Source organism: Rhipicephalus microplus, chromosome 8 (genome assembly GCF_043290135.1).
Source record: "Rhipicephalus microplus isolate Deutch F79 chromosome 8, USDA_Rmic, whole genome shotgun sequence".
NCBI lineage: Eukaryota > Metazoa > Arthropoda > Arachnida > Ixodida > Ixodidae > Rhipicephalus > Rhipicephalus microplus.
In genome coordinates, this window is record NC_134707.1 from 41,612,309 (window position 1) to 41,639,966 (window position 27,658).

Here is a 27,658-nt window from a genome sequence, read left to right on the forward strand (position 1 = left end):
GACAGACGTCAGACCGATGTCCCAGCTTTCCACAGACGTAACAAATATCGATGTTCTTGCGGTAAAGGGAGCACTGCAAAAGTGAAGGTCCATATCTCACGAATCCGGGCACCTTGTGTCCTTCGAACGCTATGATGATTGTCCCGGTGTCCTTGATTCTCATTCTCTTGGCCTGCAGCGCGAGCGGGTTGTTCGCGTTCACAATCTTTCGGGTCAAAATGTCCTGAGTATCGCTTACGGGGATCCCGCGAATCACTCCTTTACAAGTGTCGTGGGGTGCCGCGGCGTACGCGCTAACCTCGAAAACTTTGCCTCCAATGTCAATTTGCTTGACCTTGAGGTATCTTGAAGCTCTGTCTTGGTCTGGAGTGCTTGCCACCATAATGTTCTGCTGCAAGTTGGAACAGATGATGTCCTGCATGGCCTCTTCCTCTTTGACGCCGGCCGCCAGTACTATCGCGTCTGCCACGGCTCCAGTGCCAATTCTCGAGATATTTAATCCTCCACGTGGTCGTAGCACAATTTTGCTGAAGTCCTTAGGTAGTGGCGGCATGCGTCCAGCTCGCACGATTGTATGCTTGGTGTCATACCTACTACGACTGGCTCGAGCGTCTCCCGCAACGCCGGCCTCGGTCGAACCCTTGGCAGCAGGAACGCTAACCGCGGCTTGCTTATTCCTTGAGCGTCTCGTTTCGGCTTCCTTCCAACCCATGTCTTCCGTGCAATCCTCTGGAGAGATGTCCTCTCCATCTACTTGGTATTCCATTCTCAGTTGCAGATACTGGAACGCGCAGAGCGTTGAGTCGCGTTGGCGCCGGGCCGGCGCGTCGGCGACAATCGCCTCCTTGGTTAGGCCTAAATCCCCCGGTGGCGTTGCCGTGTAAAAATGCCCCCAAAACGGTTTAAAAGTTCACTCACCGGCACAAAGGTGGTATCTGCTGATTTTTTGAGAACTTAGGCACACGATGAGAGTAAAAACTCGGCGACAAATTCGTGAATACCACAGGAAAGCATTCTTGAAAGCAGGAGCCGATCTTCGCGCGTCCGCACTGGTCGGCACCTAGAGCGTCTCCCCGAATAAATGAAATGAAATGAATGAATTTGGCGCAGTCGCATTTGTATTCAGCCACAGGAGCATTTTTACTGCTGTCACAAATTTCTTGGGAGAATATAAAAGAATTGAATGCTAAAAATAAAAAAACATCAGTTGTTTTTTGTATCATTTTTTTCTTTTTTGTGTGTTTATTATGTTTTTTTCAAGGTTTCTTTTTGTTTGTTTAGAAACCTAACACTTTCATAGTGTTACCTATATTACCTAATTAATTTAACCTTCCCTTTCAAGAAGTGAATTGAATTAATTTAAAAAGCAAGGTACCGTCCCATTCATGGCCCATCCCCCTAAGTGGGTTGCGCCATTGTGTTGAACCAACCAACCAACCAATCACAGCCAAAAGGTTGATGGTTCAAATTCCATTATGACGAGTGCCGGAACGCCAGGATGTCATCTAAGTGCATTAGTGCCAAAGCTGGCAAAACGCACCTACAGTCAGTTACTAAAAACTTAGCTTGGAGGACACACTGCGGGTGGCACACACAGACCTAAAATTATGACGGTCTACAAAAATAATGCTTTTTTTCGTTAAAATGTCTTTCTTTTTTCAAAAGAAGAGGCGCGATCTATGGCCGCTCTGGGCCCCGTGGCCCAGGGGTACCCAATAGTCGTCATGTAGCTCAAGCGCTACAAATTAGAAGCTTTGCGGTAGCTATAAAGTCGCCATTTTTTCTCAAAATGGCGACTTGATATTATGCGAGTTATTTAAAACCCGACAGAACGTCGAAAAATCGAAAAATTTAGCCTTTTCGAAGGCTTGGAAGTCGCCATTTCCTCTCAAATTGGCCTTAAAGATGATATACCAGAATTCGACGCAACCTTGCAAAATTGAAAATTTTCAGAAGTCTTGTGATTTTTTTTCTCAAAATGACGCCGAAAATTACTTATTTAAAACGTAACAGAACGTCGAAAAATGGGACGATTGGTGGCAAATTTTAGGGGGTGTGGATCGTCCGTCTCCTGTATGTAGTAGCCACGTCTTCTTTTAGTCTTTGGAATGTCCGCTGGATCGCGGTAGTTGTATATGATGAATATATCATGAAAAGATGCGAAATGGTGGTACTTGGAGTATTCACTAGATGAACGGAGGGATGGGCAGACAGAGGGACATACATACATACATACATACATACATACATACATACATACATACATACATACATACATACATACATACATACATACATACATATACATACGCATACATACACATACATACATACTTATACATACATATACATACATATACATACATACGCCAGAGTGTATGTATACATACATACATATATACATACATACATACATACATACATACATACATACATACATACATACATACATACATACATACATACATACATACATACATACATACATACATACATACATACATACATACATACATACATACATTGCAATAATGAGCGTAATCTCAGCGTACATGAACTGTGCGACATTGACCTCGGACGCTGAGATTACTTCCATCAATGCCGTGATTTAGAAGGCCCGACGAAGAATACCGCAGCCTAGTTCGGGAAAAATAATTTTAATGACGATAGTTTTTGTTGGTGTACTTCAGCGCAAAAATTTTGGTCTGTCTGTCTGTCTGTAAATTTTTCTGTTTGTCCGCCGTAACGACACCTTAAACGGCACCAAGTGATACCGCAAACGGCCAACCCTATCCGCAGCGTCCACCAGTATTGGTCAAGTTTCGGCGTTCATACTTGTGCGATTGTCAAATAAAAAAGCCAATTATTACGCATATCTGAGATACCATAACAACACGTCAATATTTTGTATATGTGGCTTTATACCAGAGAAGGCACACATAAGTCATTCTAAGGACCGGAGCGCTTATCGCGCTGCCCTGGCAGTGCAACGCGATGCTCAAAAAGGCGGGTATTTCCAACGCTTTGCTAAGACGACACTGTGATGGCACCTGCCCGTCGCTTTGCGTTCTCCACCTTACCGCCTCCGAAACGGGCGCGCATCTTTCTCCGTGTGTGCGCACGCCTTCGTTTGTTTTCGAAGATAACTGCCAGATAGCGCTCGTGTCTAACGGGCCTCGATTCGATCACTCGTATTCGCTGCACAGATCGAGACTCTCTAACACAGCGCTTCAAGAATACAATTCACCAATTTTTCTCGCGCAGAACATCAAAGAAACGTTTTGTTCACACTCTCCACACGCAAGACTATCGTCTTTCGAGGACGTTTGCAGTTAAGCATGCAGTTACAGGGCCAATTTTAGCACTTTTCAACATATGAGCGTTCTTTTTACAATCACCAATATTCAGTACTGAAAATGACTCCCCAACTAACCCAATCCATTCTTGGCTCATATTTTGCAATGGGCATGAGCCGTGTTCGAGAAATAATCATCATAGTCCGATTGCTATTCGTGTCTCGCTGAAATCCCCCCTGTGTCTCTTTTGTAAGGAGGAGGAGTCATAACATCACTCAATGGTGTGTCGCCAGTACACACCATTGAGGAGAAGATTCGTAGCACCAACTCTTGAAAACTTTGGTCTGGAAATATCTGTATCTGTTCCTTCTTTTGGCGCCTTTACTCTGGGCTACAGTCACAACGATGTTTACTACGCCATAAAGGAATTAATCAGTCAGGCTAAAAGAATATTGAGCTAAATTCTTCATTATTTTAAACGTTTTGATACTATTATTCTATATTTAAGGTTGCTGTAATAACAATTCCTAGCTTATACGAGAAGTATTGCGAAGAAACACAGAAAAAAAAATTACTAAACAATTGACCAATCCACTGCAGTGAGTAAGAGTGTTCCACATTTACGTGTCCCTTCAAGTAAATGTGGAAATCCGGTATGTGCGTTCTTTTAACATGCAACCTAAATTTACAGACATTGTCTACCACGATATTTTACCTAAGTACGCAAAATGATTACCTCGCGGAATTTTAAATGGACCGTTACAAGAGCATCTAAATAATCTGCCAACCAATGTGGTTATTGCAACAGATGCATCGCAATCTGAGGAAAAAGTTGGCATAGGAATAGTGGTCTTTATTTTTAAGACTGCCAGATTTTATCCCATTTTTACAGCTGAATATATGGCTATATTATTAGCTCTCCAAAAGTTACCCAATTTAAATACAGCAGTATCAATTGTCACGGACTCATTATCTGTTTTTTCTCTCTCTCTGCATCTGGTCTCTTCTAAAGCTTCTTCTAAAGCTTCTCAGAACACTAGTTCCCATGCACATTTCATGTCTCCCCTTAATTTGGGTACCAGGGCACAAGGGTTCGTTTTTAAACGAAAGAGTTGATTCTTTAGCAAATGCGGCGCTTTTGGTGCCAATCATTCTGGTTTTCTCACTGACAGCATACATTAAATTTGCACGATTCTGCACCCTAACTTTCGGCAAATGCTTATCAGACCCTGTCTTGACAGCTTCTTCAGAATATGAGCACCTATTATTTCCCTGGAACAGTGAGTTGTCGTGGTCGAGAATAATGGAAGTGGCGATCACCAAACGTCGCTGCCGGGTTACCTCCCTCAGCTTTTACCTGCTTAGAGCCAGTCAAGCGCTGTATCCTCTGTGTCTATTCTGTAAGGAGGAGGAAACAATTAGTCATATTACTTTTTATCCTGTCGCCGGTACACGTAATTGAGGAGAAGATTCATAGCACCACCTCTTCGAAACTTGGGTCCGGAAATATCTGAATCAGTTGTTCTGTAATTCGGTGCTTTTCTACAGTCACCTGAAACTTTACTACGCCATAGAGGAGCTTAACAGACTAAAAGAGTATTGAGTTAAATTCTGCAGTCTTCTAAATATTTAAATACTCAGTAATTAAATTTGTTGTATTACCTATCCTTAGCTTATGCGAGAATTACTGCGCGAAAACACTTTTAAAAAATTCACCTACCCTTCAGCCAATCCCCTGCTTTGGGTACGAGCCATGAGAACAGGAGAAGCAGAAGAAGAAGAAAGCTTGCAGCGGTGACAGTGCAAACGGTGGCCGTTCGCTTAGATCAACTCCGTAGCACAAGGAGTTCTCGCCATGGAGAGACAAGATATATTCGGTGTTCTGCGGACCGACATCGGCGAAGAAGGTAAGCGTAACCGGGGTTGTGCGAAGGTTAAAAGACGAGTAACATCGAGAAACGATCTGATGACTCAATGAAAGAACACTGCGCAACTCCTCCTATCGTTTGGCTATTGCTGTGCTCAAATGTGTAGTATTCCTTCAGCAAATGAGCTGTACGCCAGGGCCACCATGAAGAGGCAGAGCGTCATCAGCACGAAGACGATAGCTAGCTCAGGCACCAGCGTCGTCAACTGGTGGCACTAGTGATTACGCCATCGCGAAAGGAAGAGCAGTAGATTAAAAAACCGCATTCTTGTTATGGTTCCGCCATGACCGCATTTTCAGCGCAAACTAAAGATGCGTTGCACAAGCGCGCATGGCACTGGTTGGCGAGAGTTTTGGAATTAAGTTAAGGCTGCTAATACAAGGGTGGTACGATCATGGGCCTGTGCATGAGAGGGGGGGGGGGGGGGCAAGGAAGACTTTATTTCTAGTCATCGTAGAGGGGGGGGGGAGCTGTCTCATATTTGGTATAGATGACTGAGGTGCAAAAAGCATTTCGTGAAACGAGAAAAGCAGAAGAGAAGAAAGAAATGCCACGCGTAGGTAGGCCTGTCTTCTCTTCTTCCAGTTTCACGATTTTTTTTTTGCGCCTCAGTCATTTGTATCAAGTAAGCACCAATTCGCCCACGAACAAGTACTTTTGAAATATCTTCATTATACTATGACTTAGTGAAGGGGTACTGAAATGAACCTTGTCCTGAAGAGAAGCCTGCGTACGCCTGTCGTTTCTACAACATGGTATTTTAAGGATCGAAGCTCTTCAGGCTCCCACTTCACAGTCGCTGTCGTCGCGACCCTTTCAGGGGGTATTACAGAAGGGGTGTGTTAACGTATATAAAACCTTATTGCCGCAAATTTTGATCTCTCCAAAGGGAAAGCAGCGCGGCACCGCGCCCGCTTTTTATGGAGAAAGAGGGCATGCAGCCTCGCGTAGTTATGCGACCTCCGTCTCGATAGGTAGAGGGCGCAACCCATAGAGTTTCCTCAGAATAACTAAAGGGGACTCTGGCGCTGCGATCATTCAGCGACCATGGGAATGAGGGGTAGTACACACATTTGCCTAGTCTTCGTACTTGCGGGCGGTGAATTGCACTTGTGGCTCCGTTCATTGCTGTGTTTTGGTTTTGTTTCGAAGGAAAAAAAAAACGAACCATTTTGAACTTCGTAACCACATTTGAAAAGGTAAGCCTAAAAAAATAAGGTGGCGAAGCACAACCGCTGAACATTTGCTGATTATTGTTTCCTGAGAAAACAACTCCAAGCCACACGAACACACAGAGAGCCAGAAGCAGGCCAGAAGTACGAAATCTAGACATATCTGTGTACTACCCATCATTCCCATGCTCGCTGAAGCGCCGTGCATTGCTGCCTTCATACACACTAGCGCCAGAGCTATATATATATATATATATATATATATATATATATATATATATATATATATATATATATATATATATATATATATATATATATATATATATATATATATATATAGCGCGCGGGGTTACGAAAAGCTGCGCGCCCACTCTCTCCATAGGGAAAGCCACTCGCTGACATGCCACGAGAGGTGCGTGTGGTCAGGTCGTTATCAGCACTAACCCTCGTATTCAGAACCGCTCCTCCACCCGAATTCCATCCTTCACTCGAGTGAGTTGAGCACTGCGCCGCTGTTCGACTGAAATTGACGCTGTGCTTCTCAAGAATCGCTGCAGAATATTGTCGATATGCAGAGACATGGTCAGCCAATAGACGGCGCTCCCATCGACTTTTTCGTTGCGCCATCAACCTGAACCATGTTGTTCAGGTTGATGGCGCAGAGTTTTTCAAAGCACTGGTGTTTAGGGAAAGTGAGGGCAAAATAGACTTCAAGCGGGTAGAATTAACTAGAAGGAGGTTATCTGATTGGTGGCTAAAGTCAAGGCGCGAGTGAAAATTAAACCCTTCGCTGCAAAGTACGAACTCTCAACATCACTATTTAAGGGGAAAAATAAATCTAGTTTTTGGTTCATTAAGTGTTACGGCTTGGTGGCGCTAGCCACCGCCCGATCTAAAGGGTACAGCCATGTCCGTCCGTCCGTCCGTCCGTCCGTCCGTCCGTCCGTCCGTCCGTCCGTCCGTCCGTCCATCCATCCATCCATCCATCCATCCATCCATCCATCCATCCATCCATCCATCCATCCATCCATCCATCCATCCATCCATCCATCCATCCATCCATCCATCCATCCATCCATCCATCCATCCATCCATCCATCCATCCATCCATCCATCCATCCATCCATCCATCCATCCATCCATCCATCCATCCATCCATCCATCCATCCATCCATCCATCCATCCATCCATCCATCCATCCATCCATCCATCCATCCATCCATCCATCCATCCATCCATCCATCCATCCATCCATCCATCCATCCATCCATCCATCCATCCATCCATCCATCCATCCATCCATCCATCCATCCATCCATCCATCCATCCATCCATCCATCCATCCATCCATCCATCCATCCATCCATCCATCCATCCATCCATCCATCCATCCATCCATCCATCCATCCATCCATCCATCCATCCATCCATCCATCCATCCATCCATCCATCCATCCATCCATCCATCCATCCATCCATCCATCCATCCATCCATCCATCCATCCATCCATCCATCCATCCATCCATCCATCCATCCATCCATCCATCCATCCATCCATCCATCCATCCATCCATCCATCCATCCATCCATCCATCCATCCATCCATCCATCCATCCATCCATCCATCCATCCATCCATCCATCCATCCATCCATCCATCCATCCATCCATCCATCCATCCATCCATCCATCCATCCATCCATCCATCCATCCATCCATCCATCCATCCATCCATCCATCCATCCATCCATCCATCCATCCATCCATCCATCCATCCATCCATCCATCCATCCATCCATCCATCCATCCATCCATCCATCCATCCATCCATCCATCCATCCATCCATCCATCCATCCATCCATCCATCCATCCATCGTGTCGAGGAGAGCGCTTGAGTGAAGGAGCGTTTGTGAATACCACGGGGGTAAGCGCAGCGGACGCTCTCCCCAACCTACCACCGTAATGAAAGCCGGCAGCGAGATTTCAAAAGAGCATCACTCATCGGTTGCATTCGTACAGGAAACTGCTAATTATGATTACGCTAATTCCATCGAGGAAAATGGCGCGCGATCGCCGCGCATTCCGGCAATCTGTTATCGCATTATTTAGAGCAACCGCTCGACACAGGTAACGTGCTATGTGGTCTTCGATCGCACGCCTACTCTTGTTGTGGACGTGTGCAGGAAGATAAAGATAGGGATGAAGTTGAATGCAGTGGCCCTCTTTGGTTGAGCATAATTTTGTGAGGTTGATAAAAAGTACAAAATCGGGTATACTTGCTTTTCGGTACACGGTCAGAAATTCAAAAATATTTCCATTCAGACTGAGTCCTATACGAATGAGTTGCACTAACTTTTTATTTTATTTTTCAGGGATTGAGAAGCAATTGGAGCAGCAGCGTAAAAAGCTTCGGCGGAAAAAGAGTAAGTTAATTTTGAAATAATATGAAAAAACAAAGGTGTGTTTAAGCGGTTTAATTTTGCAACATGCTGTGGGTTTCACCAGTAAAAGTTATACGCAGTATTATTCGTGTTATATTGTTGACAAATATGCCTTCCCCCTCGATAGCGGTGTGGCTTAACATTTTTATTGAAATAGCACATTTCGAGCTAGTTTGTTGTTGATACCGAGGCGAAAACAGCGCGTATTGACGAGAACGGACAGACACGAGAAAATATATGTGTCATTTGGTCGTTAGTCAGCTATGAGACTCCCTCTGGAAAAGACAGTGCCCTTCTTCAAAGACAAGGACTTTTTCTCGCCGACAAGAAAGCAGGCTTTCTGGTTCTACCCAAAGGCGAGTACCTCTCTATCAAATCGTGTACTTCCGAACCCCAAAAACAAAAATTATAACTTATAATTAGTGTTAGTAAGTATAATAAGACACTCTATAAGGCATTCCGATGCCTTTTTGTCACGTCTTTCTCCTCCCACTTGCCACAATAAAATATCTTCACATTGGCACCTTTCAAGCCATCAGTTCATTATTCGAAAAACGCAGCAATGTGTGCCTAAACAAGGTAAAAATTAGAGCAAGAAAACTGTGTAAACGCCAAAATCTTCACAAGTTGTGCAGTCAGCGCCTGTGTGTATCTTTGCTTTTTTGTCCGTTCTCGTCAATACGCGCTGTTTTCGCCATCTTTTCCTGTAATCGTTAAGGAATACTACTCTCCCACAGTATTGTTTCTGAGTTAATTTAATATTTAGCAATATTGATAAGGAATAATGTTCCCCCATAATACCATATTTCTATAATTCTTGAAGTATTAATTATGAACTTCTCAGAATTGACTGACGGATTTTTGCTTTCTAAATATATCTCTCCGCTTCATGTATACAATCATGTATTGCGGCTCAACAAAAGTGTTAAATTCCCAGCAATGAGAAATCGTTGAACTGAAAATATCACTGCTGCTATTTTTTCGACAATAGGACTTCTCGATCGGCTAACGCATACATTTACTGGGGTTGTAGAGAATTTCCATAGGTATTATACTGCGCCAAATACGTTCACTTAAATTAAGAGATACGGGTCACGCTGGTCTAGCGTAGCAGGTAACCTGAAGGAAAGCTGCCCTGGTACGTCTACCTTTTAATGCCCTTCGCTTAAGTCTCACTGATTGGAAACGTCCGGAATGGATTTAAGACAAAAGCCAGCAATCTACAGTTTTATTGTGGATGTAGAGGATGGGGATTCGATGTGTTTAAGTATGTTCTTTGAGAGAATTACTTAATTGGGGGGTTGATTAGTCGTGTTACTTTAAAATAAGAGCGTGCGACTACACAAGAACTACGCAAGAGCATGCGCTTGTCATCATGCTCTCTTGGTGTTTATTTACGCGGTCGTATTTCATAATGTATTCGTGCTGGTGTTTGTTTGCGTGGGTATATATATACCAACACAGAACGTCAATAACAAAACTAAGAAACAACTGAGTGATGAAAACCGTATGAGACTCTAGTTGTAGTTTTTTAATGGTTATAATAATAACTGTTGTGGTTTGATGTCACAAAATCACGATATCATTGCGAGAGACGCCATGGTGAAAAATTCTGGATATTTGACCACATAGGGTTCTAAAACATGCACCTAAATCTATGAACACGGGCCTGAAGCGTTTCCACCTCCACAAAAAAGGAAAAAAAAAACAACCGTCGTGGTCGGGATTGGTCTACATGCCAAGGATAAGCTTCATTTTCTTTTTTTCAACTGGACAGGCATGCAACTCACAGCCTACTAATTGAATAACCACTGCTGTGCGCAAGGCGCGTATTGCGTTTCATGATTGGCGTGAGCGCGAGGCGCGGGTTTCTCGGCTATCACTAGTGCCCTCTGATGGCAAAACTTCAAAACAAGTACTTTTCTTTCAATAGTCTTTTCGAAGAACGATAGACGGCGTTAGAAGCGCACAAATGGACAAATGAATGGGGATTTTAGGGGTGGTGGGGGGCAGCAGGTGGAGAAAATGGAACCTTGGCACCAGATACGGTTTCTGTTGAGTCGGCCTGAAAAGGAGCCTTAATTCAAGACAAAAGTAGCCAAAGTAGCAACATCGTTTCATCATATTACGAAATAAACCAAAACTGAAATATTGAGTAGAGTATTTCGTATATCTATTAAATATATTTTCGATTAAGTGTGACCACAAAAAAATAGAGTAAAACTTGTCAGCTACCAAGCTATGTAGGTTTGACACAAATGAAAAAAGTATCATTTCATTCCGCTCACGTGTAGTTCTTGTCAAATACACACTAATATAAGAACACTGCAGCCATCAACTCTGTAGAAACATTAAACGGAGAAACAGTTTTTTTTTTCCTTTCCAGCTGCGAGGAGCAATATTTGATTTGCAGAGTTTACATAAATCAGGTGCAGCTTCGGATAGGGATATATGATAAAAAGAATACACTACCTTCATTCCGTACCAGTTCTTGTGAAATTTGGTCGGCAATAAACACTGCGCGTCAGAATTAAGCATAACGACTTCCAGGCATTGTCAACACAAATAGTGGGCAGTGTATGCTGCACACGTTTGCTTTTCTATGCGCACGCACCTTCGCCACTACGTATTTGCGTTCGCGAAAAGCTCTGCGCCAGGGTACGTCGATTCGAAAGAACCATAAGTTGGACGAGTTAGTAATAATTCAATCATGTAGCGGTGGCATAAATTCCAATGACCCTTCAGGTAGGAGAGAGGACTCGGACGCGCCTTACAGAAACGACAAGAAAATGCGTGAAAACAATGTATTTATGTCAAATAATGAAAGAAATGGCAACTAATTAGTGCACCGAATCAACAAGTTCAAAAATAGCCAGAAAGTAGCCATAAAGCGAACCGGAAAGTTTGGCCGCCAACAAATTCGAAAAGTAACCACTTTGGCGCAAAGTAGCCAATAACGGCAACACTGGCCCTATATACGATGGGCTAACCTGTTGTGGCACGAGCAGCTTTGCACAGGCGGCCTGTTTTCGCATGTATGCCACGAGATGGCGCCACTAGAACTTTTAATATTACTATGGCGCGCCAGCCTACAGTTGCCGCGGAATTTCGTCACGTAATAAGCAGATTTTGATGTATTGGCGCTGCTATCCACAAACACCAGTCCTACACATGCAATTGCTCATTATTTGCACATTTCTGTTCGTGAATGCGCTGGTAAATCAATAACACCCAAACTTTGTGCAAAGTAAAACGACTTTTTGAGGGACAGATTTTTGCGAAATTTGCACCTGAGCACTTTCTGCGACACGGATGTTCGGATTGCTCTCGCGAATCCGCACGTCCGCTCACGTCATAAACGGCAATGAAGTGCGGGTTTCTCTGAGAATCCGCACTTGTCTGCCGTTTATGGCGGGACTGCAGTCACGGAGAACGAAGTGCGGTTCAAAGTGGGGCTCGCATACTGCCTAAGAAAATGTTGAAAGCTTTCTTTCCTGCGAAGGTTCCGCTCCCACCTCTTTCGGAGGTCGTTACCCTTCGGTGCGGCGAACAGTGACGCTTTTGGCCCATTCGGGTAACCCGCGCGTCAACCCGGAGCGAAGCACTGGTGCAAGTCTGTCCGCTTCTTCGCCATGCCTAGGGCGCCACGCGGCGCTCACGATCGACGCGAGAAGGCACTAAAGCGCAATTGGTGCTCTGAACACTGACGACACGCAAGCCCAGCCAAACGTCACAAACCTTGGACTTCGCCGAGAGTTCTCTGTCAGCAGCGCGGAATGGCCCTATTCCATGCGGAGTAAAGCGTCTCGTCGCTGGGGGCGGTGAAGAAATGCCGGCCCGAGTTCTTTATGTCCGTCGCATAGCCGATCGTGCACACAGAGACACAGCATGTTGGCATCATTCGTTTTTTTTTTACCATTGCCATCACTACACGGGTAGGCCAAACAAAGGTCACAAAACCGAGCAAAATACACATGATCACAAAACACCTAACTGCGTGTGCAGCCCCAGACAGACTGCATTTACGTTTTGACTGCGCCACGCTGACCGAGCAAGATGGAACAGCAGCGCCACTGGATGCGACGACCGGTGGCCAGTCCATACACTCATAGGAGTTTGAAAACTAAACCTAGTCTAGCAACGTTGGCCCACCGAACGTTACCATAGCACGTTGGGCTAGAGAACACGTTGGGTGCAGCCATCCTCACGAAACCACTGCCACAGACACTGCGAAAATTGGGAGCCTTGATGTGCGCATGATAATCTATAATAGCTCACAGTGCACGAGACATGGATGAAAAGTAGAGACACAAAGAGAAGCGCTAACAACTCCATTTTATTTCGAAGGAACGTGTATTATTTATGCAGAACTGCCCATACGCGAGTGCATGCTGTCGAAAGCGCCCTTTGACCATGATAACACGTAATCATTTACTCATAGTCAAGAAATGAAAGCGTGCAAGGGAGTTTGCTCGCCGCAAGAATGATAACTCCTTTGTAGATAGCGCTGGAGAAGGTTTGTTAATCGCCTTTTTTTTCTATTTCTGCAGCTTCAAAAATCAACGTTTTTTTATCACATGACGTTTTAGCGATTACAGTAGTGTCACCAAAGATATGAATGCAGTGGTCACATTAGGAACAATGTTGCTGTAAAAAACCATCTCTACTTTTTTTCCGTTTTTTTTGGGGGGGGGGGCTACACTGGCATATTTGCAAGGCGTCACGTAACAAGCAATTATCTATGCGAGTGCCTGCATTGCGGAGGGCGGTATTGTTCCGTGGTCTATTGCGCGTAGCTTGGCACTGTAAGTGAACTTTTCGCAGAGGCTGAAACATTGCTAAACAAAATTGGCCCTGTATCTGCATGTTCGGCTCCAAATATCGTCGAAAGACGATAGTCATCCGTCTGGAAAGAGTGAACAGAATAAAGCATTATGTTTTGCGCGAGAAAAACGTTGAATGGGATTCTGGAGGTGCTGCGTTAGGGAGCCTTCATGTGCGCGCGTATCCGTTTTTTATGGTGGTGGAAGCCTTTGACTCACCCCTTACCGCCACCCGCTGGAACACAGTGTTACTTGTCCCCGTTTCCATGTCAACAACCGCCATGTTGGTTCTCGTGGCCAAGCGTTCCCGCTTCGCCGCCCTGCACCAGCTGCTTGTTGGCGCGGATGTGCAAGCTGTGACATGAACTGCGTTTGACTACACCGTAGACCTAGCTTCGGCTAGGTCAACATCCTTGCCCGAAGCGCACCTACTGGAACTTCGGATTGTAAATGCCAGGGTGCTGCGTGCTGCAATGCAAATTCATTTGGCGACTGTTCCGCTTCCCGACTTGCACTAGTCAACGGAAACGCTGTCAGGACGGAGAGATGAACGGACCCATGCGCGGATGAACGCTTGAACAGACAGACAGACAGACAGACAGACAGACAGACAGACAGACAGACAGACAGACAGACAGACAGACAGACAGACAGACAGACGCACGAAGGACGGACAAAGAGACGCACGGACAGACGCACAGATGGAGGATGGTTGCACGGATGGACGGAGGCAAGAACGAACGGACAGACGGAAGCACCGACAGACAGACTGACGCACGTTTCGCCTCACTCACCATCATTCACTCCGTGAATATGCTGTGATTTTTTCCTGCTCTACAAAACTGCGGCTAACTACAGAAAACAACTTTCCAGGTTTCAGAACTTGCCATATAAAAAAAAACCAGCCCCTTCTCCTTGACTCTCACGCTACGTTCAATGTAAATGTCAATAAATGATCGAGTGATCGCTCAGAACCAACATGGCGGCCCGTCAAGTATGGTGGCCGTTTTAGCCTGTTGTAAGCAACCGTGATCAAACTTGTCAGCACCCTAAAAAACAGACGTGCGCACCTAAATGCTCCCTACGCTGCGTTGGAGTTATTGTATATGCTACCTTGAGGAAGCAAGAACAGTAACGCTATGCTGCGTAGGACATGAGTTCCATCTGTCCGTAAACTCAGAAAAAGAAACTTGGAGGGCATATTTTGTAGATATCGAAGTGGGTGGCAGCACTGTATCGTCTTAGCGAAGCGTAGAAAACTCCTTTTCCTGCATAGCGTTGCACTGTCAGCGCAGCGTAATAAACGCTGCAGTTCTTAGCATTACTTATGTATGCCTTTTCTAGTATAAAGAAACACATCGCAGAATATTGGCGTGTTGACATTGTGTCTGAGATATGAGCAACACTCGCTTTTAAATAGACCATAGCACACGTTTGAACGCAGAAACTTGGGCAATGCTGGTGGGCGCTGTGGATGTGGTCGTACTTGAACCGTTTGGCTTGACAAACAGCCAGACAGACAGACCAAAAGTTTTGCGTTGAAGTATCCCAAGAAAGACTGTTATGATAACAGCGACTATAGGTGGCGCAATGGTAGGTCAAAAGGGCGGACGAGACGGTGCTGAGGTGCGTGTCTCAGACAGCAAGGCTTGTCAGGCCCTCTAGTTTCGCTGCAGACCACACTCCCTCTCGCTAAAGAGACGCGTAGATCTCTGAATGAAAACGAACCAGCGCTTACGAATACCGCGAAACCGAACTCCGTCGCAGACATCACCGTGTGCCAGGTTCGGAGGAAAGCCGCGTGGCGCCGTCTGCGTCGCTGGATGGACCGATTCGCCTTTAAAGGGGTACTGACACAAAATTTCGGGGTCGAGATAGCTTGCGGGGTCGATTCTCGTGAACATCCATATATCATCTGCAAGATATCAACAGCGAATATAACCTGGAAGGTATTTTTAAATAATTTTGAAGTTTGCGTAAGCGACCGACTCCGTAGCTATATAAACACCCTCGGAGGTGACCCCGAAGTGACCCCCTACTTCCCTCACGTCACCACACTGCGGCCAACAAAACAAGTTATGATGACGTCATAGCCGCCATTTTTCTTTTGCGGCGTTAGTTTCCGAAGTCTGTAATTCTCGGCGGCTGGTCGCGAGTGCGTGGCCGTGGCACACGCTTAGAAAGTTTTGTGTTTGGCGACACTCCAGTGCCGTTTCCTGTTTAAAAATAATTCTTGTTGCGAATCGTGCGGAAGTGCGTCACAGTTCTGTGTGCTGACGTGGTCAACAGTTGCACACACTAGGTGGCGACGGTTGCACCCAGTTTTTGGAATTCTCTCAAACCAAAACTGAAACAGATCGATAATGAGGGGCTTGCAATTAATTATCTGTCGCGTGCTGCAGCAAACAAATTAGCTCTTGTGACCTGCAGGTGAGCGGCCGATTGCCTTAGCGACTAGTCCACCGTGGCGTATCTTTTATGTCCCAGTTGTACAATCGGTACAGGCATACTACTTTTTGAATACTGCTACTTTTTGTTAAAAAAACACGAATTGTTTGATGACGGTCTCACGGCCCCCTTAAAGAATGGTTAGATGCGCTTCGTTTGTGCCATGCCCGTTTTCTTTGCTTCATATTTTGCACCACTGCCCTTATAATCAAGTATAGCCCCTTCACGAGTTGTTCTGTACAATCGTTAGCCGTCAGCAGTGCCATCATCGGTGGGACGCACCGTCCTGAAAAAAAAAAAAAGGATAAACACGAGTGAATATTTGGCTCCATGGAGTGCGGATGCTTCCGTTACAGAGAAGCTCGCAGAACAAATGCGCCAGGACGCTGAGGCCGCTGGACTGCACGAGCCGCATGAGGCCACCGATCAAGCCGGTGAGTTCGTGAATCACTGCGTGGTACCATACGTATATTTTCAGAGTGTATGTATACACTGGTCCGCCACATCGGCCTATTTTGTCATGAGGTGCAGCGCTGATGACTATCACCTAGCTGAGGCACACTTCCGTCGCCGCCATGAAGTGTTCAAGACCACTTTAGAGATGACTTCACAACTTTTTAAGAAGCAGTGTGCGCTTTTGTCCTGGGTTCTGACGCAGCACATTCTACTTATACGTATATTCTGCCCTGCTCTTTGAGTCTTCTGTCACGAACGCGATAAGTTCATCTTATTACTAATTACTGGAACATACACGTGAATACGCTTTTTGTTGAAAGGTTTTTATATACAACGTAATGCAACTGAGTGCAGTTCAATTCAGTGGTATACTTACATTTATATAAAATAAAGGAGCAGCCCCCCAAATAGCTAGAATATAAAAAAAGAAAAGCAATAGGGCTGTTTTTTTTTCTTTCTACCATGACGATTGTCATCATTGTCGAGTGCTTTTTCTTGCATTATCGAAGCCAGCCCGGCACTTCCAAGTCACGTACAGCACTTGCGTTATGTGTGCAACATGGCGTTTTTTTTTAATGGAATTTGGCAAACTAGAATTTTCAAGGAAAGAAAAGCAAGCAGTCCAGATTACTATTGTTGTGGGACAAAAATACGCCCTTTTCACTTGAAGTTATTACATCGAGTACTCTGACAAGGTCGCCATCTGATCAAAATGACAGCATCGGACATTTCGTAGAACATATTAGGTAAAAAAGTGTTGCAAGAAGGCTTTAATATCCTCCGACATAGAGCTGATAGGTGGCCTTTTTGTCCGTCTGGGTCTTCATCATTCCATTTTATCCATGGTATTCTTGCAGTGACACCTTAATAATATTGCAGCGTAATTGCAACGACATTGGTCGGCTCACTGCACGGTCAGTTGCAGCAGGTATTTAAGTTGTAGAATTAAAACGTACGTTGGGCTCATTTTAAAACATTTCTTCTGATTAATTACCATTTTCTTTCAGGCAAGCAAGCAACAGCATCAAGCAAGTCGTCAAAGGCAACCAAAAGTAGGTGCCAGTGCGACATAACTTGATGAAAGTGTATTTCGGCATCATGTGTATTTCCCTAACCATGAATTTCAGTACGGTTATTTATTTTATAAAAAAATAGAAAACAGAACAATAGAATGTCACCTTCTTGTCGTGTTCTATTGGATGTTTCTATTCTAAGTTTCACCCAGGCTTAATATAAACTGCTGTGCTAGGTTACATACTGCGTAAGTATTAAAAACACAGATCAAAATGTGACGTATCTTTGTCACCTTAAGAAACTCAGCAATAGTCCTCTGCTGCGATTGTTGAAGTATGTGGAAACTATTTTAGCAGAAGTTCGGAAAGAACTTGGAAGTACAGTCGGCCAAACCTTTAGCTATCGTGCATAGGTGGCAGCTTTTTCTCGATCTTTTTCATACGGCTGCATTAAGTTAAAAAAAAATGGTGAGGACAAGTGTCTGCCCACAGATCACATGTCCACGAAGCAATTCTTTTTTTAACCGCCCCGCCGCGGTGGTCTAGTGGCTAAGGTACTCGGCTGCTGACACGCAGGTCGCGGGTTCGAATCCCGGCTGTAGCGACTGCATTTCCGATGGAGGCGGAAATATTGTAGGCCCGTGTGCTCAGATTTGGGCGCAGGTTAAAGAACCCCCGGTGGTCGAAATTTCCGGAGCCCTCCACTACGGCGTCTCTCATAATCGTATGGTGGTTTTGGGACGTTAAATCCCACATATCAATCAATCAGTCAAATCAATTTTTTTTCAACTACGTTCCATAATATGGCGCTGACAGACAAAAAAGTGGCCGCTGCGCACAGTAGCTACAGTTTTGGCCAACTGTATACGTTGCAAGCTAGATTTTTCTAAGCGTGCGGCGTAATCCAATATGTTTGTTTTTGCTAGAAAAAAAAGGAGAAAATAATGCCTCGTGGGAGGCATGTTTCCCAGCGTCTTTGTAAGTGCGTTTTGAATATGGTACAAAAACACAAATCAAAATGTTTGACGTATCTCTGTCACTTTGATAAACCCGGGAATAGTGCTCCACTGCAATAGCTGAAGTCTGTGGAAGTGATTTTAGCAGAACCAGTTCGGAAAGAACTTAGAAGTTCATGGAATAACATGAAAGTAACGTTATGCTGGAAGTACAGATAGTCCCCCCGCAGTTTCTACCTTAAATGCATTTGAGAAAAAACAACGATCAGTTTTAATATTTCAATCCATTCGGCAGTTTCTTGTTTTGCCTATTTCAAAACGCACACAAGACGAGATCAGACATTTTTTGGGGGACAAAATCCATCACTGCTTGAAGAGAACTATGGGCAATCATTGTGACACGGGGCTTTATGAGGCGTTTTTCCGACATGAATGACATATGTTTTTGTACAAACTAAGAAAAGCAGGGCGGACCCTAGCTCGCTGCCACTTTGTGCAATCCTGCAAAAGCGTAAGAGCTTAGACCGGTTTTCGCCACTCGTGTTACGCTCAAACGTTTGAAATTTCTAACACAACACCGAAAGTATTTATCCCGTTGTCTGTTTATGTTTTCCTTTTTCTTTCAGCTTCTGCTGACGTGGCGTCGGGTGAGATTTTGAGTGCTGTATTTTTAAGGTTATCAGCAGTGTTGGTGATTAAGGCCACTTTGTCCAGTATAAATCGCTTATCTAACATAACACTTAGGCGAGAATCAGGGGCAGCAGCGCGCACAAAAATTGCCCGTTTTCGCCTTTTCTCTGTCCTCTACATATGTCAAGGTTTTAATATTTTGAATTGTACTGGGTTTATTATCTCTGTAAGACATCTGCAGTGCTTGAACCTGACAAACGTTTAGACAACACGCAAGGCTGAAATTTCGATAGGTGCTCTATTTGTGTGCTTCCATTCTCAATCCGGATATCTCCAACAGGGGGCGTAAACTCCATATACCTCCCAAACTCTGCGCCATCAACCTGTTCAGGTTGATGGCGCAGAGTTTTTCAAAGCACTGGGGTTTAGGGACAGTGAGGGCAAAATAGACTTTAAGCGGGTAGAATTAACTAGAAGGAGGTTATCTGATTGGTGGCTAAAGTCGAGGCACGAGTGAAAATTGAACCCTTCGCTGCAAAGTACGAATCCTCAACCTCGCTATTTAAGGAAAAAAAGATAAATCTAGTTTTTGGTTCATTAAGTATCACGGCTTGGTGGCGCTAGCCACCGCCCGATCTAAAGGGTACAGCCATATCCACCCATCCATCCATCGCGTGTATTCGCTCTCGGCAGTGGCAGCGCTGCTTTTACCCCTGGCGATTGCCGGGCATCTTACTAGAAATAAATCATGAAAAGAAAACTTTTTCCATGACGTCATGATGACGTCCCAAAATAGAGAGAGGAGGAGGAGTAATAAATGAAGGACAGGAAGGTTAGCCAGTTCTCAAAAAGAGTGTAGTTCAGAGGAACAGAGAAGCTTAGAGCGATTAGGAATTTTTCGAGAAAGAACGTCACCGGAAATAGTGTTTCGGCAAGTTGACTTGTCTTCGCCAGAACAACAGCGTTGCCTTGACGAAGAAAAGTTCACTTGTCAAAATATTGGCTGCATCGACATTCTCTGTAATATTTATTTATTTTATTTACATTTCACCTACATCGCCGTAAGGCATTACGTAGGGGAGGTACACATAATAATTTGACTACATAGTTTCAATCGAAACAATAGATACAACAAATACAACAGCACTCAAGATATTTTAAGAGAAGAAAAAAAATACTCGAATATTGGTGAGCGAAAACAACGTCGCAGTCATGCATTTGTAAACACGCACACGCTTCGAGACAACAAACCATTCTTAGCGGCAGTTATATTGTAGGCATTGTTACAAGGAAGAAAAAAAGGATTCATTATCAGTTTCATTGACGAGATCATCCGGTAGACGGTTCCATTCCTGTATTGTTTTAGGAAAAAAGAACTACCGAAAGAGGGGGTTTTGTAGCGGTATTCTAATATTTTTCGTGAATGGTTTTGACGACTAGAGACGTACGTTGGTGTGAACAGATAATCGAAAGGGTTATTAGCATTTCCATTATAATATATAAAATGAACAAATTTAAGCCTCAGTTTCTGCCTCCTTACCATCAGTGTCTCCCAATTCAATGCTCGTTTCATTTCTGTGATGCTTGCAAAGGAATTATAGTTGTTGCTAACAAATCTGGCTGCTTTGTTTTGAACTTGTTCCAGTGCGTCAATCAAGTATTGCTGATGGGGATCCCAGATTACGCAAGCCAAATCTAGAATAGGTCTTGCATACATGAGATAAAGGGTTTGCTTCACGGTCTGTGAAGCTTGCCTAAAATTTCTGCGTATGAAGTATAGCATCCGGCCTGCCTTGGCCACAGTTGTGTTAATGTGTTTATTCCACTTAAAATTGCCGGAAAAATAGACGCCCAGATACTTATAATAGGATTCATTGCTAATTATTGAATTATTTATTTCGTATGTTGTGTCTAGTTTGTTAATCCGATTGGTGAATGATACACAGCAACATTTACGGACGTTTAGACTCATTTTCCATTTTTGGCACCACGTTGATATTCGGTACAGATCATGCTGCAGAATTTCAGCATGCTTGTGCGATTTAATCACTCTAAACACTACACAATCATCTGCGAATAACTTAACGGGAGAGGTAATACCATCAACTATGCTATTATTATCAATCAGGAAAAGCAAAGGTCCTAATACGCTCCCCTGTGGTACACCGGACGTAACGGTTACCGCAGATGATTTTGAGCCGTTAAGAACCACGTTATGCTTAAAGCATTTAGTTCATCATGCGTATCTCAGTGACACTAAGGTAAAACTCACAAATTTTCAAACCGCGGCTACGAGAATTTCATGGGAAGGAAGCAGCCTACAATTCTTTGACATCATTTGTACCACACACTCCAGCTGAAAGTAAAAGAAGCTAAAACTATGTAGCCGAGCCAACTTGAATGCAAGCCTTTCGATAAACGCACTTTCCCAGCAGGAGCTTGGTGCCGTCTTCACCAATTAAAAAAGCGGCACCGCACTTCTGTCGGCCCAGTCAGGCTTGCAGAGAACTGGGTTTACTCGTATGTACTCATGTAAAATTAATACCTGCTCAAATAATGGGTCTGAAGTCTCGTGCTCACCCATTGCCTTGAGAAAACGCTGAGAAACCTTCACGGAAGTAGAAATAACCGGGTTAGCACAACGCAGAGCCGCGGAAAACATGTGTTGCCCCATTAAGCCATCTTCGACAAATGCATGGTTCACTTGTTTGGCGTTGCTCACGGCGGCTTCCGTTCCTCTGCCCGCCACAACTTGCTGTCTTTATCTTTCCCGTAGTCCACAGCCAACCAAGCGAGATAACTGAGCGCGACTTGACTTCTAATATCGCTGAGCGAGGAGTGAGAAGGAGCGCAGAGAAGCGCTGTACGAACGCAAGTCAATCACTTCCTGCGCTTCGCCTGATTCATTGTAACGGGCCGATAACAAAACTTGAGAAAGTAACGCGGCAATACTATCTCTGACGCGCGTATAGGTTTCGTGGAAGACTCGAATGCACATTACACACGCAAGAACGACATGTGTCGCAATGTAATGTTCTGAAATGCGCAGCAAACCTGTGCACTTGAGTCATGCTTTTATATTGTTACCGAAACAATGCTGTGGGTCTCATCTGTATGAAATTAATTTATCGTCATCTTTAGCGTTCTGTTGAAACGTTATTGACGTTTGTGACAAAAAATTATCTCAACACTTCTGATCATGCAGTGTGAGGCCAACGGGACGGCTTTATGCTCTCCCATAGTAGAGTACCCAGTACTCTAAATCGTAAACTTTTTCCAAGCACACTTACTCCTTACTCCCATATTCACAAACGCTCCTCGACTCGACATCCACCCTTCACTTGACGGAGTTGAGCACTGCGCCACCGCTCGGCTGAAAATGACGCTGCGCGACAAAACAATCACAGCAGGTTATTGCTGATATGCAGTGACTTGCCGTGCCTAGAGACGGCGCTCCCATCGGCTTTCTCAAGTGAAAGTGAAGCGTTGAGTGAAGGGACGTTTTAGAATACGGCGGTTAGACTGCTGCAGCACTCGACGTCGATAGCTTAATGCTGGATTTTCGAACTCGTTCACGTCATAATTTGTCACCGCGGCCTAATAAATCAAGCGCGATGTCCCCGGGACGGCTTTATGATGTCCCATAGTGGAGTACCAAGTACTCTAAACCTTTTACCACTTTTTTCTAAACTCTTGTTCTCTCTCATTGTGCGGGACGCCTTATACAGCACGGTTCTTGTGCGACGTTCAGCTGTCGTTAGCGCCGTAATTTTGGTCAACACGGCTTCATCAAGCGCGAGACCTGCGGGATGGATTTCAGCCCTCTCATAGTAGAATACTAAGTACTCTAAATCCTCAGCCACATTTTCTAAACACACTTCTTCCCGTATATTTACCATTCAATTGCCGATAAATGTCGCCATGCACGTGCGTCTCCACATCCGGGAAATGGGTTAGTAAGCCACCAGAAAAGCTTGGAAACCTGTGTGTATTTCCGGGGTTTTGCTTGCAATAAGGCTCATCGCTATCAGCCATAAGCCAAGAAAGAAAAGAACTCGGTTATAACGAACACGAAAAAAAAAAAAACAGCTTGAAGTCTGAACGCGTGACGCAACATTATTTGATCGTAGCCTTCAGCAAAACATTTAGAGGACGGTAACTTCCAGCCTTTTTTCTGGCATCTTACATACATCGCCCGTTTACGTTTTGTAGTTCATCGGCCGAGTACGTCAAGCAAGTCATCGAAAGCAACCAAAGGTAAGCTCTTCGAATTTCGGTTCTAAAGCCTACCGAATGTTAATTAATTTAAGGCGAACGCCCAAAGTGGATACTTTTCCAGAAAGAGGCGCCATATATATGTAAAAAGGTCGTCTTTCGAACGGCAACCGTAAGTGACATTTGTACAATCGATTCAGAAAACTTCTTTTGTGTAGTACAGCTGTGTAATAACCAACTACTATTGGTAAGACGCGTTTCGCTTTCGTAGTATATCGATTCCTATGACAGAGGTATTAGCCATGTTTTTTTTTGTCATTTTACGTACATTGTTGAGTTTGTTAAATGAATGCTATTCCAATTTAGTTATTTACCAGAGCCTAGCTGCCTACTTGCGTAACACTGTGACGTATTTGCATTTGCAGCCAAGCCAGAGACGTCCCTGAAATCTTCGAAGATTGCCGAGTGTGAGTGGCCCTTCTTTCTCTCAAAATATCTTCATCAGATGATTTTATTTATTTATTTGACAATATGACTAACACCACTGGAGTTGTTGAACAATCAGTTGAATGGTGAATTTTGTGTCAATGTTCTTCTCAATGAAATCAGGATGAAAATTATGACCCGCTTGCTTAAGGAAAATCGTTGGAGCAATGACAAAAATCCAATGATAATGAACTTCAGATAACCAACTGGCAAGCATTCAACGGAACATTTTTATACTTTGTCTCAGCGATGGGTGGATCCTACACATTGCGCTCTGTGATCGTTTGCGGAAACACATAATTCTTTAAAAAACACTGTTAGTCAGCTGATCTGGCGTGATTGAAAGAACATGTCGTAATCTAGTATTGAAACCTGTTGAAAAACGCACATAAATAAATATATTGCCACGAAGTTGTCCTTTAACTCTTTTACACATGAAGCGCAATCGCATAATTTTATCACTCTAAGAGAGGTGCTTTAAGTTAGGCGGAGCAGAATAGCGTGATACAAACGCAATGTGCGATCCTTGTTACCAATCACAAGCAAGAATCGGCAGGATTCACAAGCAGGAAACACACGCAGGAACCGCTAGGATCATGAATTATTGATAGTGCTGATGGTGATATGACAGAAACGGATGCTCTTTCTGAATTTTGTATGAGCGAAGTTTGCTAATAGCTTCATGATAAGTCTTTCTAAATGTGCCAGGTACAGTAACATTGGTGCATCTCATATTACACAAGACCCCAAGCTTTCAGAACCAGAAATCAATGTGGAAGGAGTGTAGCTACTTACAGAGTCTGTGCTTTAAGGTTCCGTCTTTAATACTGTTGTTTTGTTGTGCCTACAGCAATGGCAGAGGCCTCTTCGAAGATTACCGAAGGTAAGTGCTCACCCCCCTTCCACCCCTTACATATGAAAATAATATTATATGGTGAATACCGTGAGGTAAACATAATGTAGGATCCTCTTGACCAATCGCAAATAAAAGCGCTTCATACTGCAAAATCCACTATGGTCATAGTAATGACACTGGTCATGACATATTTATAGTTGGAGTTGTGATGAGGTTGAAAGAAATTCTATTCGTGAATTATTTTCACAACCAATTATAATCATAACCTGATGATAGAAAATACAGGTGTATTCCTGGTAAAGTAACGCGGCTTTGTTTTTGCACTAGGCAAGATCTCGAATTTTCCCAAGTCCTAAATAAGTGATTTCGGAGTAGTTGCTGGCGAAACCCTGGGATTTCGGCTTCTCTAATACTGTGAATTCGTTGTATTCGCAGCCAAAACAGAGACGCCGTCGAAGTCTTCGAAGATTAGCGAAGGTGAGTGCCCTCCCCTTCTCTCCCACACAAAAAAAGGATACATGCGAAATCGTGAGTCGAATACCATGACAAAAACGCAATTTAGAGTCCTCTTGAAAGATCACGAAAAAAAAACGCTTCGCATTGCAAGACCTCCCATTGTCATAATATTGACCATGTGGAGTCATTTATGGTGTCCTGAACAGCCATCTATTGTGATAAACAGTGTCACGGTGATGTCACTAGCCATGAAGTATTCATGGTCGAGGTTTTAATGTGCCGCGAATAGTTTCTTCTCTCTAATTTTGCGAGTTGTAGTCATAGGCCAATGACAGGACTGCAGGAGTGCAGACACACCTGCTTTTCGGCACACTACGCAAGATCCAGAGTTGGTATATCGCCAAAGAATGTGATTTCAGTGTGGTCGTTGCTTCCAGCTAGTGTTATACCGTGATTTATTTGTATTCGCAGCGAAACAAGAGTCGCCTACAAAAACTTCGAAGATTGCCGAAAGTGAGTGCCTCAAGAGAAACCCTATTTCAAAAAGAGTTGAATACAAATCACGCATAAAAATACGCTACAATATAAGATTTGCCATGCTCATGATGATGGCAATGGCGATGAAATATTCACAACCAACGTTTGTGAGCTTGGTCACCCAGTTTCAAAGCCAAATCGCTCGAAGACTGAATTAAACTTTAACGTGATTATAGCGATGCAGGTGATAGTGGTAATTAGATGATCAATTGCTACTGCCTGTCGAAGCTCTGTCACATTAGTCACTACAAGTTTTTGACGATCATAGGCAAGAAGTAAGCAATTTCTGAAATGAAACGCCAGAGCTCCTCCTTCGTCATTGCTATCGAAAACCTGCAGGGAGATAACCCTGCACTAAACACAATGGCGGCAAAAGGTTCGACTAGTTCCACTGAGGTGACTATAGGGAAAGTGCGGGTACCCCTCCCTTACCTGCCTTCCTCTTTTTTAACCCGATAGCGTTAGAGAGCTCGTGTCGCAGAAAACAAGCCGCTGGAGTCAGCCCCATTGGGGGCGTCGGCCCCCAATTTTTTTCCCTCTGAGCGCCTGCCTATGAGGCTGATTGCAGGCGGCGAAAGTAGACACAGACTGACGTGGGCAAACATGCGTCTTGATTCATCGTACATTACTCTCGGTTTTCCAGTGAGGTTGCATTATGGTATTGTCGAACGAGTAAAACCAGCTATTGCTCGTCCTCGTAAGATCTCTATGAACCGTTCATCGCTGCTTTCCCAAGGTTCGATGACCGCTGCTTCCAAGCCTGGCTCCGCGAAGAGTTCGGTTTCTCCAAAGTCATCGGCTTCGGCGAAAGGATCCAAAACACCGACCGGGGGAGATGAAGCGAAGCCTGAAGAACCAAAGGCACCAGGTGAGATTAGGAATCGGTTAGCCGGATGCTCTCATTCACTCACACTCGCTCATTCACTAGCTCTAACTCACTCAGTCACTCAGTGGACCAACGGGGTACTACATTGTGATACCTTCCAACAATGAAGCGTTTTCTTTTTTTATCTGTGAATTCCGCAAGGGTACCATCATAATAATCATGATCGGGTTATTTCAGCCAAAGTTGTGGAGTGTCCCTTGCTTCTCTTTGAACGGAATTCAACATATTTTGGAGTGAACTAGGTGTTGTTAATGAATGAATATGTGTGTTTAAAAACATCTAATGAAGCAGCTTGTATTGCAACAATGTCAGTAAAAAAACTGACAAACCAGCACGAAACGCGCAGTACAGTCACAGTGTCAGCAGGAAGAGCGGCCTTTCAAAAGCCTTTTTTTTAAACACTCCTGGGGTAACTACTGCGACGTATTAATTACAGATCTATTGTCTGCTCGTGGAGTTCAGTCAGACTGATTCATAACTCATGAGATACATTTTACGCTAAGGGCTCGCTCAGACTTGCAAAAATTTTTTTGAGCCGTACTCACGGGGACTCCAAATTTTCTTCAAACAGACTCACTCGGACTCAAACTCACCGACATTAGACTGACGCGGACTCCGTGAGACTAGCGCCTCAATCTGAGCTTGAGAGTGAGTAGCCGACCCATGTTTGCTCATTGTGCTCGTAAACAACCACGAGTTAATTGTCGTCCAGCTAATGTAGGACGCACCATTCGCACAAATATATATTGGAACTCGGTGGACTCGTTGGCATGATGTGAATTCATCGTGTCGGGGTTGGCTTGTAAATGCTCAATGACGAAAACTTTTGAAAATCGAAAAGATTTCACACGCTTTGCGCGACTCCGGAGTTTGAAGAAAAGAGGACAGCACTACCTACGAGGAAGACGTATACAATGTCCCGACAGCGCGGCCTTCAAACCGCGTCACAGCTGCAGGGGGCGTCGTACATTTGCAGAGGTCGACATGTTTCCCGAATATTCACCGGAGCCGCCCGAGCAGGGAAAGCCGGAGGGTGGTAAGGAGGTGAAACCCGA

At 44.2% G+C, this 27,658-nt stretch overlaps 2 protein-coding genes and 1 long non-coding RNA gene across 3 annotated transcripts in view; 2 read left to right on the forward strand and 1 right to left on the reverse strand.

Moving 5' to 3' along the window:
- The first annotated feature begins 4,448 nt into the window (after window positions 1-4,448).
- LOC142768247 (uncharacterized) lies at window positions 4,449-24,168 on the forward strand. Its single transcript, XM_075870198.1, has 8 exons — window positions 4,449-5,203; window positions 8,773-8,823; window positions 16,469-16,546; window positions 17,576-17,620; window positions 19,164-19,184; window positions 23,380-23,424; window positions 23,808-23,849; window positions 24,116-24,168. The coding sequence occupies exons 1-8, from the start codon at window positions 5,152-5,154 to the stop codon at window positions 24,166-24,168; spliced, it is 387 nt and encodes a 128-aa protein (XP_075726313.1). The 5' UTR covers window positions 4,449-5,151.
- A 539-nt stretch (window positions 24,169-24,707) lies between these two features.
- LOC142768968 (uncharacterized) lies at window positions 24,708-26,884 on the forward strand. Its single transcript, XM_075871634.1, has 4 exons — window positions 24,708-24,751; window positions 25,160-25,201; window positions 25,652-25,693; window positions 26,454-26,884. The coding sequence occupies exons 1-4, from the start codon at window positions 24,721-24,723 to the stop codon at window positions 26,708-26,710; spliced, it is 372 nt and encodes a 123-aa protein (XP_075727749.1). The 5' UTR covers window positions 24,708-24,720; the 3' UTR covers window positions 26,711-26,884.
- LOC142768969 (uncharacterized) overlaps window positions 26,307-27,658 on the reverse strand; it is a 155,867-nt gene continuing 154,515 nt past the window's right edge. Inside the window, exon 2 of the long non-coding RNA XR_012885586.1 lies at window positions 26,307-26,564. This is a non-coding gene — a long non-coding RNA (uncharacterized LOC142768969). The remainder of the gene's footprint in view (window positions 26,565-27,658) is intronic.